Source organism: Hydractinia symbiolongicarpus, chromosome 7 (assembly GCF_029227915.1).
Source record: "Hydractinia symbiolongicarpus strain clone_291-10 chromosome 7, HSymV2.1, whole genome shotgun sequence".
NCBI lineage: Eukaryota > Metazoa > Cnidaria > Hydrozoa > Anthoathecata > Hydractiniidae > Hydractinia > Hydractinia symbiolongicarpus.
Genome location: NC_079881.1, coordinates 10969667 through 10982797, shown reverse-complemented (window position 1 = coordinate 10982797; position 13131 = coordinate 10969667). Strand labels below are relative to the sequence as shown.

General features: G+C 34.5%; 1 protein-coding gene across 1 annotated transcript; it reads left to right on the top strand.

Moving 5' to 3' along the window:
* Nucleotides 1–296: 296 nt before the first annotated feature.
* Nucleotides 297–12514, top strand: LOC130649001 (WD repeat-containing protein 13-like). Its single transcript, XM_057455178.1, has 15 exons — nt 297–615; nt 1295–1350; nt 1498–1589; nt 1743–1785; nt 2583–2773; nt 3166–3248; nt 3679–3819; nt 4470–4636; nt 4940–5083; nt 5502–5560; nt 5989–6108; nt 6204–6322; nt 6435–6580; nt 7133–9350; nt 11023–12514. Exons 1-14 carry the CDS (start codon nt 540–542, stop codon nt 7184–7186), a joined length of 1491 nt encoding a protein of 496 aa, XP_057311161.1. The 5' UTR covers nt 297–539; the 3' UTR covers nt 7187–9350; nt 11023–12514.
* The last annotated feature ends 617 nt before the right edge of the window (nt 12515–13131 follow it).

Here is a 13131-nt window from a genome sequence, read left to right as displayed (position 1 = left end):
TTATGGGACCTAAATTTTGCACTACTTAAAATTTTAATTTGAAGGATTTATTCACTTGTTTTGACATGTAACCGTTTAGTAGCCATAACGGCTAGATGCTTTAAACTTTTGTGTTAATTTATCATTATTACTATTCTCTACTTAACCCTATTTATGCCGGGGGAGGGGAGGGAGGGTGTGTGTGTCCAACCTGCCATACTTTCGTTAATAACACATTAGAATGGTTATCCCAATGACATCACCAAAAAAATCAGCTGTCAGTCATCATTTAGGCATGATTTTTATTTGTCATTTGACAAACATTCGTTCTAAATTTTTGTGGCACATAGTCCAACACAAGGGAAGTACTACGCCCCCTCCCTGCACTACACACGCCCCCATACACCCTGGTATGAATAGAGTTAAAAAATGTTTTGTGCAAAATCTTGTTGTTGTGTGCAGTATATTTTGTTTGTTTTGTTATCATAATCTAAAATTTTCATTTCAGATAATCTGTAGCTAAATAATAACTAATTTTTTCATACCCGATAAATGGACCAATGAATATTGCGCAGTATATTCTGGCTGTGGATGTGCGTTACAACAACTATAGAATAAAAACTGATCCTCAATTTCGTAAGTTTTCGTGTCTTTTTACTGCATGTGCTTGGGTGCTTTTGTAACAAACTCATTCTCTTACTGTAATTCTTTCATGTTTAGGAAACATTTTTGAATTAGTTGAAATAAAAAACATACATGGCTGTGGCTTTCGTTAACCTTCTTGATCTTTTGATTAAAATCTGGGAAAGCTTTAAACAATTTCGCAAAAATTCGTCCCTGATACTAGCTGAAATTTAAGAAGCCTTTTTTCCACATAGTGTTACCAACAGTAAACTAACCTAAAATGACGGAACGATGTGTTGTTGGTGTAGCAAGTTTATCCATAGTTCTTCATACTAAAGTTTTTGACGACTTGCTCAATACAAATTTTGTTAAGCTTGGCTTGCATTTTTTAACTACGCCTACTTTTTGAGGATGTCATATCTTTTATGTTCCTTCGTACAGTTTGAGTGTGAATAGCACTTAAAACGAGTCAACTCACTCGTTTATTATGTTGTATGTTCTAGCAGTAAATACACCCACATTTGTGACCTGGTTTTGAAAAATACCCATGTAACCTGGGTTTTAAAGAGATACACCTGTAGGTGTGACTTGGTTTTGAAAAATAGCCATGGAACCTGGGTTTTAAGAGATGCAACATGTAGGTGTGAACTGGTTTTGGAGAAACCCGCCTGTAAATGTAACCTGCTTTTAGGTACGCTTTATGTAAGAAGACGCTCACAGCTTTTGCGAGACAATGCTAAAAAGGAGGTAGTATTTTGTATTCTTGTGAATATACCACACAATCGTGCAGTAAAACAATGTGAACTACGAAGTTTTTTTTTCTATCTGTCTGAAAACAGAATGCTGAACTGTCTGTATAGTTCTCCTCAGTTATTATTTCATGTATGATTTTAGCATAATCCAGCCTTTCGTCGACAATATTTGAATCTTCGCAAACAACTGCTTGATAAAAAGTATGGTCCAATTCCTGTAACAGATAGTATAAGGTATGTCTGCTTGCTAGTGTGCCATTTATCAGGTGTAACTGGTAAACCATGAATATTTTTTTTTTAGTAAAAGTAATTAGCAACATATCGTATTTCTGTGATTGATATTAATAAAAAAGAATGTTAGTATTTGTTTTTGTGTGTTTGTTTTAGAAGTCAAAGTATTGGTCTCCGCAGTCGAAATAGTTCGATCGAGGTAAAATTATTGTTTTCGATTTAAATTAAGGTGGAGTTAAGGGAACATTGGTGTAAACGGGTTTGGAAATTTAGCTGTGTTTTTATATGTGAATCAGTAATTATCGAAAAAAATAGTCTCACTACAAGTTGAGGATAATTTTCTTCTTGTTCTGTTTCGTGTCTGTTGATACCTTAATAGTAGAAGTTTTAATTTCGAAAAAATAAATACATTTTAACGATGATCGTTTGCTAAAGATATTTCGAGGGTACTAATTTTAGCGATTCGGAAAAAAATTGTGAAATATTTCAGCGAATGTTGAATTGTGTTTTAGATAATGCATGATTTAGTGGGGAGAGAAATGACCATATATTTTATATGAATTTTCAAATGGCACCTGAAAGAGTATTTTGCGAGTATAAAATTTCGCGAAATTTGGCCAAAATCGATGGAAAGCGTGAAAATTAATATTCGCAAAAATAGTAGCACTAAACGTATGTTGAATAAGCACGAAAGTTTTGTTACTTCCACTGCTTAAAATCAGGCGTGATTATTTGTAATTATAAAAAATTACGCGGCTTCAGCAAATTTTATTTAATATTTGTGTTACCAAAATTATCGGGACAAAAAGCAAAATAAATAGCGTAATTTTATTTCTATTGCTGTTTAAACACATATTCTTGTTTAATTTCATCGGATTTCAAGCCCTGTGTTTGATCCCTATGATTTGACTCTTCAACAACGTCGACGCAAATTTTGCTAATCACGAAACGTCAGCAAAATATATAATCATCGCTTGTTTTTTGTTTTTTTTGCAGGCGAGTTTTGACAACCTGCACTTAGATACGTATGATGGTTTTCGCCCGACACATCGTCGGTTTCACAGTGGTTCGTCACGTAATTTTGGTAGCTTTGGCTCGTTAAAGATGATGCCGATGACGGAGAGTATTCCTGATGAACTTTTGGAAAGTGAGGGAGTGGTACCAACGAGGAAGGCTTCAGCTAGCAGGTTTTGTGAACGATGTACTCCTACGTCAGCATCCTGTTTACCATGCATAAATCTCTTTAGTTTAAGAGGGAGAACTTTTTTAGTTGAAAACGCCCGTTCTTCTCTGGTTCAAACTATTTTGGTGTCTTTCCTTTTTAAAGCTTAGTAAATGTTGTTTCTAAATCTGATATTGTTAAAGAAGTTGAATTGGTGCTCCAAACCTTATGCTACTGATTCTGCGGAAATTTTCGCAAAAATATTCGAATGACTGTTGCTTCTTGATATCAACGCATCTATAAATCGATCATTTTCAAAAGAAAATTAGCGAATTCCTAATTAGTTGAATTTTATATCTACAAGTGTGTTGATTTGTTTGTTTGTGATCTTGCTAATTATTTGTGTGTTTACATTAGAGCGATGGCTGGAAATACAACACTAAGTGAGAACTATTCTTTTTCTGGAATGTTTCACATCTTCGATCAACACGCTGACGCAGGTGAGTCAATAAAATTACCTGTCACTTACTCGTGGATCCCGAATAGACGGTCCCCCGTTTGCTTCGTTTTCCAAAACATCTCAACCCACCTCCCTCGCGCTCTTATTAGGACCCACTGTTTATTAATTTTTAGTTTTTAGTAGAACAGATTTTATTAGTATTAAGGATTTTAAAAACCCCCACTTATTATATTTTACAAATTTTACAGATCTTATACGTATTCAAATGTTGCTGAATCAACCCCTTCACGAGTTTTCCTCCCCTCACCCTTTTGCAAATAGCGTTTTGTGTTAAACGCGTTTACAAAAGAAACATTTTTGAAGCCAACTTTCCTGGTGCAGAGTATTATTTAATATAATTGAATATAATTTTTATAATTTCTACGAAGAATGTAAATCTCTGTTGAAACAGCTTTTTCCTCGCGTTTTAGTCACTGCGGTGAAGTTCGCCCACAATGAAAAGTACATGCTGGCTTGCTCATCAAGAGATTGTACGATCTCCATCTGTGCGCTAAACACAACTCCTCCAACGGTTACTTCCATGTTGTTAGGCCACAAAGAAGAAGTGAACGGTGAGTTGGGAGTATTGCTAGAATGTTTTTCAGAATCGAGCAGCTGTTCACACGCACCAAACATGTTAAGCCGAGATGTCCGATAATGACAGTGACCCGTTATGCTATGTTAGGGAGAAGCACGCAGCAATATACAATATTTTATGATGGTATAGCAGTTTTGTAAGAGGCCTTAAACTCTACATTGCCCCTGAATTTGCTTCATCTGGTGGTTCCATTTTTTAAGAATAAACTTGATAGTAGTTTATTGTGTTCGAATTAGTATATTGGTTTATTATGTTTGCACTAGCAGCTTTGTGGTAGAGTTCTAGCTTCCATTGCGGGAGGTCTTGGACTCAAACTCCGGCTGAGTCATGTCAGAGACTCTAAAAGTGTAAATCTATATTTTCTGCTTACCGTTCAGGATGAGATTAGGATTGATATCTTAGGCGGTTGTCTTATTGAGCGATCGCTGTGCTTGCACGACTTCCTAGCTTAACTGCGAGCTTTAAATGCGTTAGGGCCCTCCTCTCAGGACCCTTGTTGATAGCAGTACTAAAAGGAACTGAAGACGCTATCCTGGGTAAACAATTTCAACTAATAATATTTGGGCAAATTCTAACTGGTTTGTTATTGTTCTTTTTTTTCTCAGACTTTATTATTGTTTTCAGATTTTGATTGGTCTATTACAAATGATTTGCTAGTGTCAGCATCGAGTGATGGTTCTGCGCAGTTATGGAATCCGGCAACGGGGGAAAATCTACGCGTCTTAAAAGATAATTTTGGTTCAGGAGTGAATGCTTGTCGTTTCATGCCGTTAAATAACAACCTTATTGTTGTATCTTTTTTCGAATCTTTCTGTTAAAACTCTTTTGATCTATGCTGCGTATTTTAAGTAAATCTTTCAGAATTAATATTTGTGAACATTGAGACGTGTTGCGGTTTTTGAGTTAAAAAAAATTGCTTTTGATTGGTTAATTATGTTTTTTAGAGCCCATAAAGGGAAATTATAGAACTGCAATGAAATTTTTGGTAATAATTTAAACTTTCTTTATGAAACGGAAAAATTAGACACAGTTTATTACAGTGCAATACAGTCAAAATAATTGTCTGCACATGTTTTTTCTTGACTGATAAAAAGACTGGGAACAAAAGGGGCCACGTGCAAGTCTTCAACATGTCGACCGGAAAATGCACAAAAGACGGCGTCGCCAAAGGAACCACGTCAATTCGATGTTTAGAATTTGACCTTTCAGGAACGCTGTTATGGACTGGCGATGAAAAGGTAAGATCTTGTATAATGTTTTGTTTTTGTTTGACACTATGTTTATTTCCTTACAAATGTTTGGAACCTCCGACCTTTCTCCACCGGCTTTTTATTATTATTACTAATATTATATATATTTTTTTATGTTTTGATGGTTTGGACTTTTTTTTGTCTCTTTCCATGCGTGTGCATTTGTGGTTTAGAGGGCGTCAAGAATATTTTCTGCAGCCATGGTGGAGAGCATTCAGAATGACATTCTAATCTAGTTTAAATGTGTTATTTATATAAACTTTGTAGGGTAGTGTTGGAGACCAACCTTTTTGCAAATATGAAAAGACTTATTTCATGGTATTTTGTTCAACTGCTCAGTTTTTAGTTTTCTAATTTTTGTTAGTTCACCTTATCATGCTCAAGTTGTGAGTTTCATTTTTTTTAGGGTGTTGTGACCTCCTTTATATTCAATATTGTCACAGGAAAATTGTCCCGTGGTAAAAAGTATGATTTTTGCTATTCATTCTCTTGTTCTATGATTAGTAATACTTTGTGTAGACGTAAAATTCAACGTTTTCCTAAATACGTCTAACAGGTATCTAAATTTTACCTTGGAATGTTTGGCCCCTGTTATTAGCAGGTTCCTTCAACTTTCGTAGTGATTTATAATGTTCAAGAATTGGATTTTTTTGCCGTAAATCACAGACAGTCATGAATTTTAAACTGCCGACCGAGCACCCCTATCCTCTTCACAAAATATATATAGAGACAGCTCATCTCTAAGATTAGTGGAATCATTGTTTTCTTTCTTTCCCTCTTCTTAATTATTTTTACTAGTATTGTTTCGAATGTATATCAGTGACATTAACAAGAAGAAAAAAAATACCTATGTAACGTATACATTTGTATCAATTTGCTATTCCTTCTTTTAGAATATCACTGTCTGAAAATAACTGCATCACCTCAATATCTGCTCGCACGTGGATAAGTCGCGAAGCACGTGACCCATCGTTACTAGTTTCCAGTGCTTCAAACGCGTTACATTTATATGGGTAGGTGTTAAGTGAAGCCGTAAACGAGTTTCTGCTATCAGACATTTATCATTTTTTTAATTTCTGTATAATGAAATTCGTTTTTATTTTTTTAGTATATCTGGTTTCAACAGTCATCTTCATTTGAAAGCCTCTTTCCCTATTGCCCATCAGAAATATCCTATCAGAAGTTCGTTTTGCCCGCTTATGTCTTTTAGACAAGGCGCATGCGTAGGTATGTATTGCCTTTCTCTAAATCTTTGCTTGCTTATACCAAGCTTGTCTTGCTTAACCTAGTGTTGCAAGAAGTGTATCTACTATCCTAGTTTCCAAATTGTTTATTTTAGTCACGGGAAGTGAGGACATGTCTGTCTACTTCTTTAATATTGATGAGCCACAAAAACCTTTAAATACACTACTTGGTCACTCTTCCCCTGTTTTGGATGTTTGTTGGAATTACGACGAAAGTTTGCTTGCTTCGTGCGATTTAGAGGTATCGTATTGTGAAAAAAATCCTGAAAATTGATGTTTTTGAAAAATCTTGAAAAAGTGTTCTTGTTGTTTTTCAAGTTGATTTTCTTATCTTTGTCTTTTTAAAATTTAATGTTTCTTTTACACTTTTCATTGTTTAATTATAATTATTGAATGTCTATACTAATAACGCCCGTCTTCTGGTTGTGTGCGAAAAAGAAGTCATGTTACTTATTCACGAAATATTTATGCACGAACTAACAAATGCGATATGTGTACGGTTGGCAAATTTCCGTGGTGTAGTTAACCATATTAAAAAATACTCGCAATTTGTTTGTTTTGGTGTTACTCTCTTTGAGCTAACATACCTCACGTTAGTTGTTGATATAAGGCTGGTAATAAAATCCTGAGTTGTGGAATAATAACTTAAAGTTCTAGAATTTCAATTGTTTTTCTATAGTAACCCTGTTTAAGTCTTTCTGATATTGTATGAATGAATGAATGAATGAATGAATGAATGAATAAATGAATAAATAAATAATAGTTTCCGTCAAAATTGATTTATCATTTCTAGGGAACTGTTATCATATGGAAAAGACAGCAACTGAAAAATGTTAATTCGCACTAAAAAAAAGAATCCTCTAGTAATGGTAACTTACCGTTGATGAAAAGACTGTAAAAATCATTACCAGATGTCTGTTAGAAAGACCATACGTAATAAATAGATATGTAGTAGTTAGACGCCTTAGTTTCGCAGACCAAGACGACATAGATGAATGTCAAGATTTGTTATAAGTTTTTCTGTCTGTTGTTTTTTGTTGTTGGTAAACAATCGGAATTTTAATGAGAAATATCACTTGTGGACTTGTCGACCAAGAAAGATTATGAAGAATATATATAACCAGTGAAGAGAGGTGTTTAAGCAACATGGTTGCTCGTTGTTATCAAAAGAACCCGCGAAGAGAATTTTGATTTCCATCCAAAGCAGTATAATGAATTAGTGGATGATGCATGTAAGACAGGTGGCGAGAAAAAATAGGCGAGAAAAACGACGCCATCTTTTTTTTATTCAATAAATTGTGGCTTCACTGCAAAGGTTTTAAATTTAGAAGATTTCTCGCAGAATTAATTCTGTTTCAACATGTTGCATGAATAAAGTGCAACAATTTTTTGACAAGAAAATATTACAGATTAATTTTCTATTTAAATAACGTTTGAAATGTCCTTAATCCGCAAAAAAATGAAATTCGCTTATTGGCGAAATTTAAACAAAGAGATCTTAAAAACCTTACATCCATTATTTTCTAAAAGAGCTTTTTGCCTTGATTGTGCCTTGTTTTATGTTCGTAAGAACCTTGAAATATGGCAAAGTTGTAGCTAGAAAGCTTGAAAAAACTAGAAAAAAGGCTTAAAAACCTTGAAGGTTTAAAATACTCAGAAGACACCCTTAGTCAAGATAATTTTGAATTTATGAAATAGCATTTATTTATACGGTTAGATCTAGAAATATCTAACAATTATCGTTTTATGTATTGAGGTTGTTTTCCTTTGTTTTTAGCGCATATTTTATTGCCTGAATATTTTGCGTTTTCGCTGGTCGCGAAAAGTAGTGCATTACTTTTTGTGGGTTTTTCAAAACAATTTATTACAAAATTTTTCTTTTACATGAATGTGCTTTATAGAATACCAGGTTGGAATTTTAGGTTTAAAAACAATAGATCTATTGTTTAGAACAATAGATCTATTGTTTAGAACAATAGAGAAATAAGAATAATGACCAGCTTGATTGGAATTTTGGTGTTCTTATACAAAAAATTAAAATACTAATGGATTAAATATTGTGATAAACAATGCCTTGACGTATCGCCGCGATTTTTTCATAATTTTCTAACAATCATTTTGTTTCGCTGCGATTGTTAAATTTTTGGTTTATTTGTAAATTTTTGTGTTATATTTACTTTGTATATATATATATATTTTTTTGTAATGCACAAAATAATGGATCAGTACTAACTTGAATTGCTTTTCTAAACGTTCAACTTCAGAAATCTTTCCATCCGTGATCTGTAATTCTGTTTGTCCTCTAACACCCGCTGTCTGCCCTCTCCCGTTACATTTGTAACGCATTAAACAACCGATGACAGAAAGAATGGCGTTGCGCCCCCGTCCGCCCTCTCCCCTTTCATATGTAATGCGTTAAACAACCGACGACGTAAAGAATGGCGTTGCGCCCCAGTCCGCCCTCTTCCCTTACATATGTAATGTATTAAACAACAGACGACAGAAAGAATGGCGTTGCGCCCCAGTCCGCCCTCTTCCCTTACATATGTAATGCATTGTACAACAGACGACAGAAAGAATGGCGTTGTCTTTATCTTCTTTTATATTGACACTCGTAGTTTGTCTTTTCAAAATGGCTGCCATTGCAACTTTATTTCGAATCCCCACAGGGCAAATAACTTACTCAAGGGTGAACCCGCAGATTTTACTGCCTTTCCCCCTAAAAATGAGGGAGTGACAGAAATCCATAATGGTAGACACGCTGCTTTTGTGTGTTTGTATGTTTGATAAATTATAGAACAATACCACTTTTAAGCTCAATCAACCAACATGGTGTGATTAAACCGCATCAAAAAAATTTTATTTCTAGACATTTTTATTTTTGTTTAAGTGGTATATATATTAAAATATAAATTTAAAAAGATATTTTAAGAAAAAATAAATTTAAAGAAGCATTTTATAATCCAAGCCGGAAGTTATGGATCGTCACCCATTTCTTCATCATGACACAAGTAAGAACTTTCACGATCTTTGTAAGCAAGTAATTTATGTTGTCGGAATTTTAAACAATGAAAAAGGTTTGCTGGAGAAAATATAAATAAAGTGTCCATGTTATGGGGTACAGCATGGACGCTTTATTCAATGTTTCGATCATGACGGACAAGTATACCAATGGTAAAATTAAAAGAATTACTTTGTGCATATTGTCGCACATTGTTTAATGGTCTCTCAGTTCTGTGTAATCTAGTCCCCTCTCCCTGTCAGGTAGTGTGTTAGCGACCCACAAAGGAACTCTTTCAGTTAAAAAACACTTGATCTGTGAAAGATTTGACCAAGCTTAAGTGTCGGTTTAAAGATTTACGCAAAAAATTATTTTTACTGCAAGCTCGGCTACGAGTCAAGCATTTCTGACATGCGGATGAAAAGGTTAAGGAAAGACGATAGATAAACTTGGATTCGTAATACCAGTTGGATTAGGGAATTGGACCAAAGCAAATGAAACCAACTAGATTGCGTTCTTTAGTTATAGAGTAGCGACCCTCGCTCCTAGGGATTTTTGTCTTTTTGACAAAAACCCTTGGGAGCGGGGGTGATAAAGTAGCTAGAAGATGGAGAGCAGATGAAAGTTACTTATTGTGTTAAGCGTTTGTAGCAATAACAATTGATTTTCCTTGCACTTGCTGTGAAAACAGGGCCGTCGGCAAGAAAATAAAAGTTTGGGTTCGACGTGCTAGAGAAAATCTTTAAGAAATTCACCTTCTGGAATGTCAAAAAATAACTTTCCCTCCGCGCTTGATGTAAATTTAAACCAGCAAAATTGTTTTTGTTGTTTTTAAGCATAAAAAGTTGCTTTTTAGCTTTGTTAAAAATTTGGAAAAATATAAAACCTTTTTTTTTTCGACAACGTGGATAACAAAAATATCGATGACAATCTTGACAACACATGATTCCTCTAGAAACGTATTATAATTAATTAATTATCAAACGTTATGTAGACTACACGGTTTTTTTGCGGCGAATGTACTGAACGGACTTTTTTATTGGTTAATTCTATTTGGCTCACGTGTTCAATATCGGGAAATCCCTTGTTTAAAGCGCGAATGGCCTCACTCACTCGAACAGATATAATTAATTGTTGTATTATTTAAAAAATCGAGATGTGACCACGCCGACTTTGTGTTCATTGGTTGATTGTAATTCGGGGTTTGCCATGAAGTTTTTTAAATTTTAGCGATTTGCTCTGACATTCGTTTGTGTCTAAGCTTTCGTTTGAGAGAAACTGAATTTGATATCCTCCTCGAAGATAGCGTAGCTAAATATGCTAGCATTTTCTTAAAATGTTGATAATTTGAGTTTAAAAGGCTGATGGTTTTGATATGATATGAGCAATGTCTGCTATGTTTGTACATATCATTCTGTTGTATGTATAGGTTTCTTAATGTTAGACTTGGTCAAACTCATTCCCAGGGCATTTTGCTTTTTTAATAAATTCCACCACTTTGTAATAATGGCTCAGGGGCCACAAGAGCCTGAGGACGAGGTTGTGACTTAGCATGCTAAAGTTTTTTAACAGTTTCCTAAAAATTGAGCCTAAGCTTTCTTAAAGGTTGACTTCTTATAAAAAATGAATTAATTTTAAATATATAATATAATGTTTATAATTTTCATGATTTTCACTTTCAGGTCTTCATGAAACTTTATATCGCGTTCTTCAATCATTGCTTTGCATTGTGGCACTCGTGCTACTCTCCCTCGCAAATGCTGGAAATGTCTGGGTGACTGCACGGGGGATGACCAAAACAAGTGCGGGATTATGGCGCTCATGTGCGATCGATATCAAGTGCGAGCCGATTCAGTCATTCGATGATAACCACTGGCTTCTAGCAGTTCGCATTCTTACGCTAGTAGCTATTGCTTTAAATCTTTCAGCATTCGCAATGTCATTATGTGGCATTCGTACGAAGTCGATTAGATGTCGTTCGGTATCGATTCAAACATTCGTCGCAACTTCGCTCGAAGTAGCAGCATTAACGTTATATATGAAAAAAGTCATTGGTAACAAGGACAGCCATTATGGATGGTGTTATTTTATTGGTTGGGCAGGCGCTCTGTTGGATCTTATAGCCACTTTGATTGGTTTGTCGTTCGAATATAAGCTGAAAAAAAGTAAACGAAAAGAAACGCGGGAAAGATGACTTGTAAACCGTATACGGCCAAATTTTGGCTCATGGACCAAAAAGCATTTTTAAAATGTTTTGCAATTATAATCTGAAAAAGTAGTCAAAATTTTTGTACATGACCTGAATCTTTCTATAACTACTCGACATGCTCAATTCAGCAGCAAATCAGGGGGAAATGGCGTTGAAAATTTACACGTTCTCTTTTAGCTCGAGATATCGAGCTGGAGTTTTGTCTGATCTAGTCTCAGTTAATTAAGAGGGGTTCAGGACTAAGTTTTTCTTAAAATAATTTCATAGCTAATATTAACTGAATTGGCACAATGTACAGTGGTACAATGATGAAGTGGATTTTCTGTTTTTTTAACATTGGAGGGGGCAATAAGTTGAAACGGGTGGTAAAATTTTCTTAAATTTGGTGTTGTACCCTACACTCTATTGGGTTTTGAAAGTGAGGACCACTTGAACAATGTTCACATGTGTATCAATATGTTAACATTGTGTGCAATGCAATTCATTTTTAGATAATACACCTTTCCCGAGACCATGAGTCATACTTTTTTTAAAGTCGTAAAATATGAATACCGTATTTGAATTCAGCATAGTTTGTTTAATTTATGTGTAAAAGTTTAACTTGATACGCCAACAGAAAGTGCTATTTTGAGGAGATATATATCACAGTTAAAGTCTTCTTAATGCTCAAGTTACCATGTCCCGCCTCGTTTTCAAAAAGAGGTTGGACATGCCACAAATCTTTAAATTAGAATAGCAAGTTGTTTACTTGCTGCATTGTTTCGAAATTTTCTTTGTTTATGACATTTTTGATAAGGAATTCAAATCTGTTGTCCGTTTTTCATAAAACTCAACAGAAAAAGTTGCGGCACATCAAAAGAATAAGTCTCGGGAAAGGTGTATTGTCGTTCATATTTTGCTCGACGGTTACTTTGCTCGATGGCTACGATTTCTACTATGAATAATTTAATTTTGTTTCCCGTTAATATTCTTCTTGTTTCATCGCCCTATCGTTTCTTGTTTGATTTTTATTTACTGCGTGTTACGGGTGGAATGCTAGATACAATACGCCGTGTTGATGCAATCAATCGTTAAGCATGGAACCTTCTTTCCCGTAAATTTATCAATTTATTTCGTTTTCCGTTTTGTTTTTAAAAATATTTATTTAAGAGTTTCGCCATCAAATTATTTTTGATGAATCAAAAAAAATCGCGGTTTTTCGGTCACGTGATCAAGTTTATTTTTACTTGCACATCTACATTTTTAAAATGAATGATTCATCGTAAACAGAATATCACCATAGTAACATTGTACATTGTTGATTTTCAATTTCCTATGCTGTATGCTGAATAAGATTTAGGTTTTCATGTCACAGTTTGATTTTTTCTCAACTTGTTGGACACATCAGAGAAAAGAGAGTCAGAGGTAAAATTTTATTACCATTTAAATAAAATTTAGTCAAGTTTTTTGTAGGCTTTCTACAAAAATATGTAAGATTAGAACCTTCTCTATTTTAAGTCTAAATCTCTTCCATATCAGGTGTGAGGTGTGAGTAAGTAAAGGGAAGTTTAAATTACTTTGGGATTCCATCTTAACGGTTGGC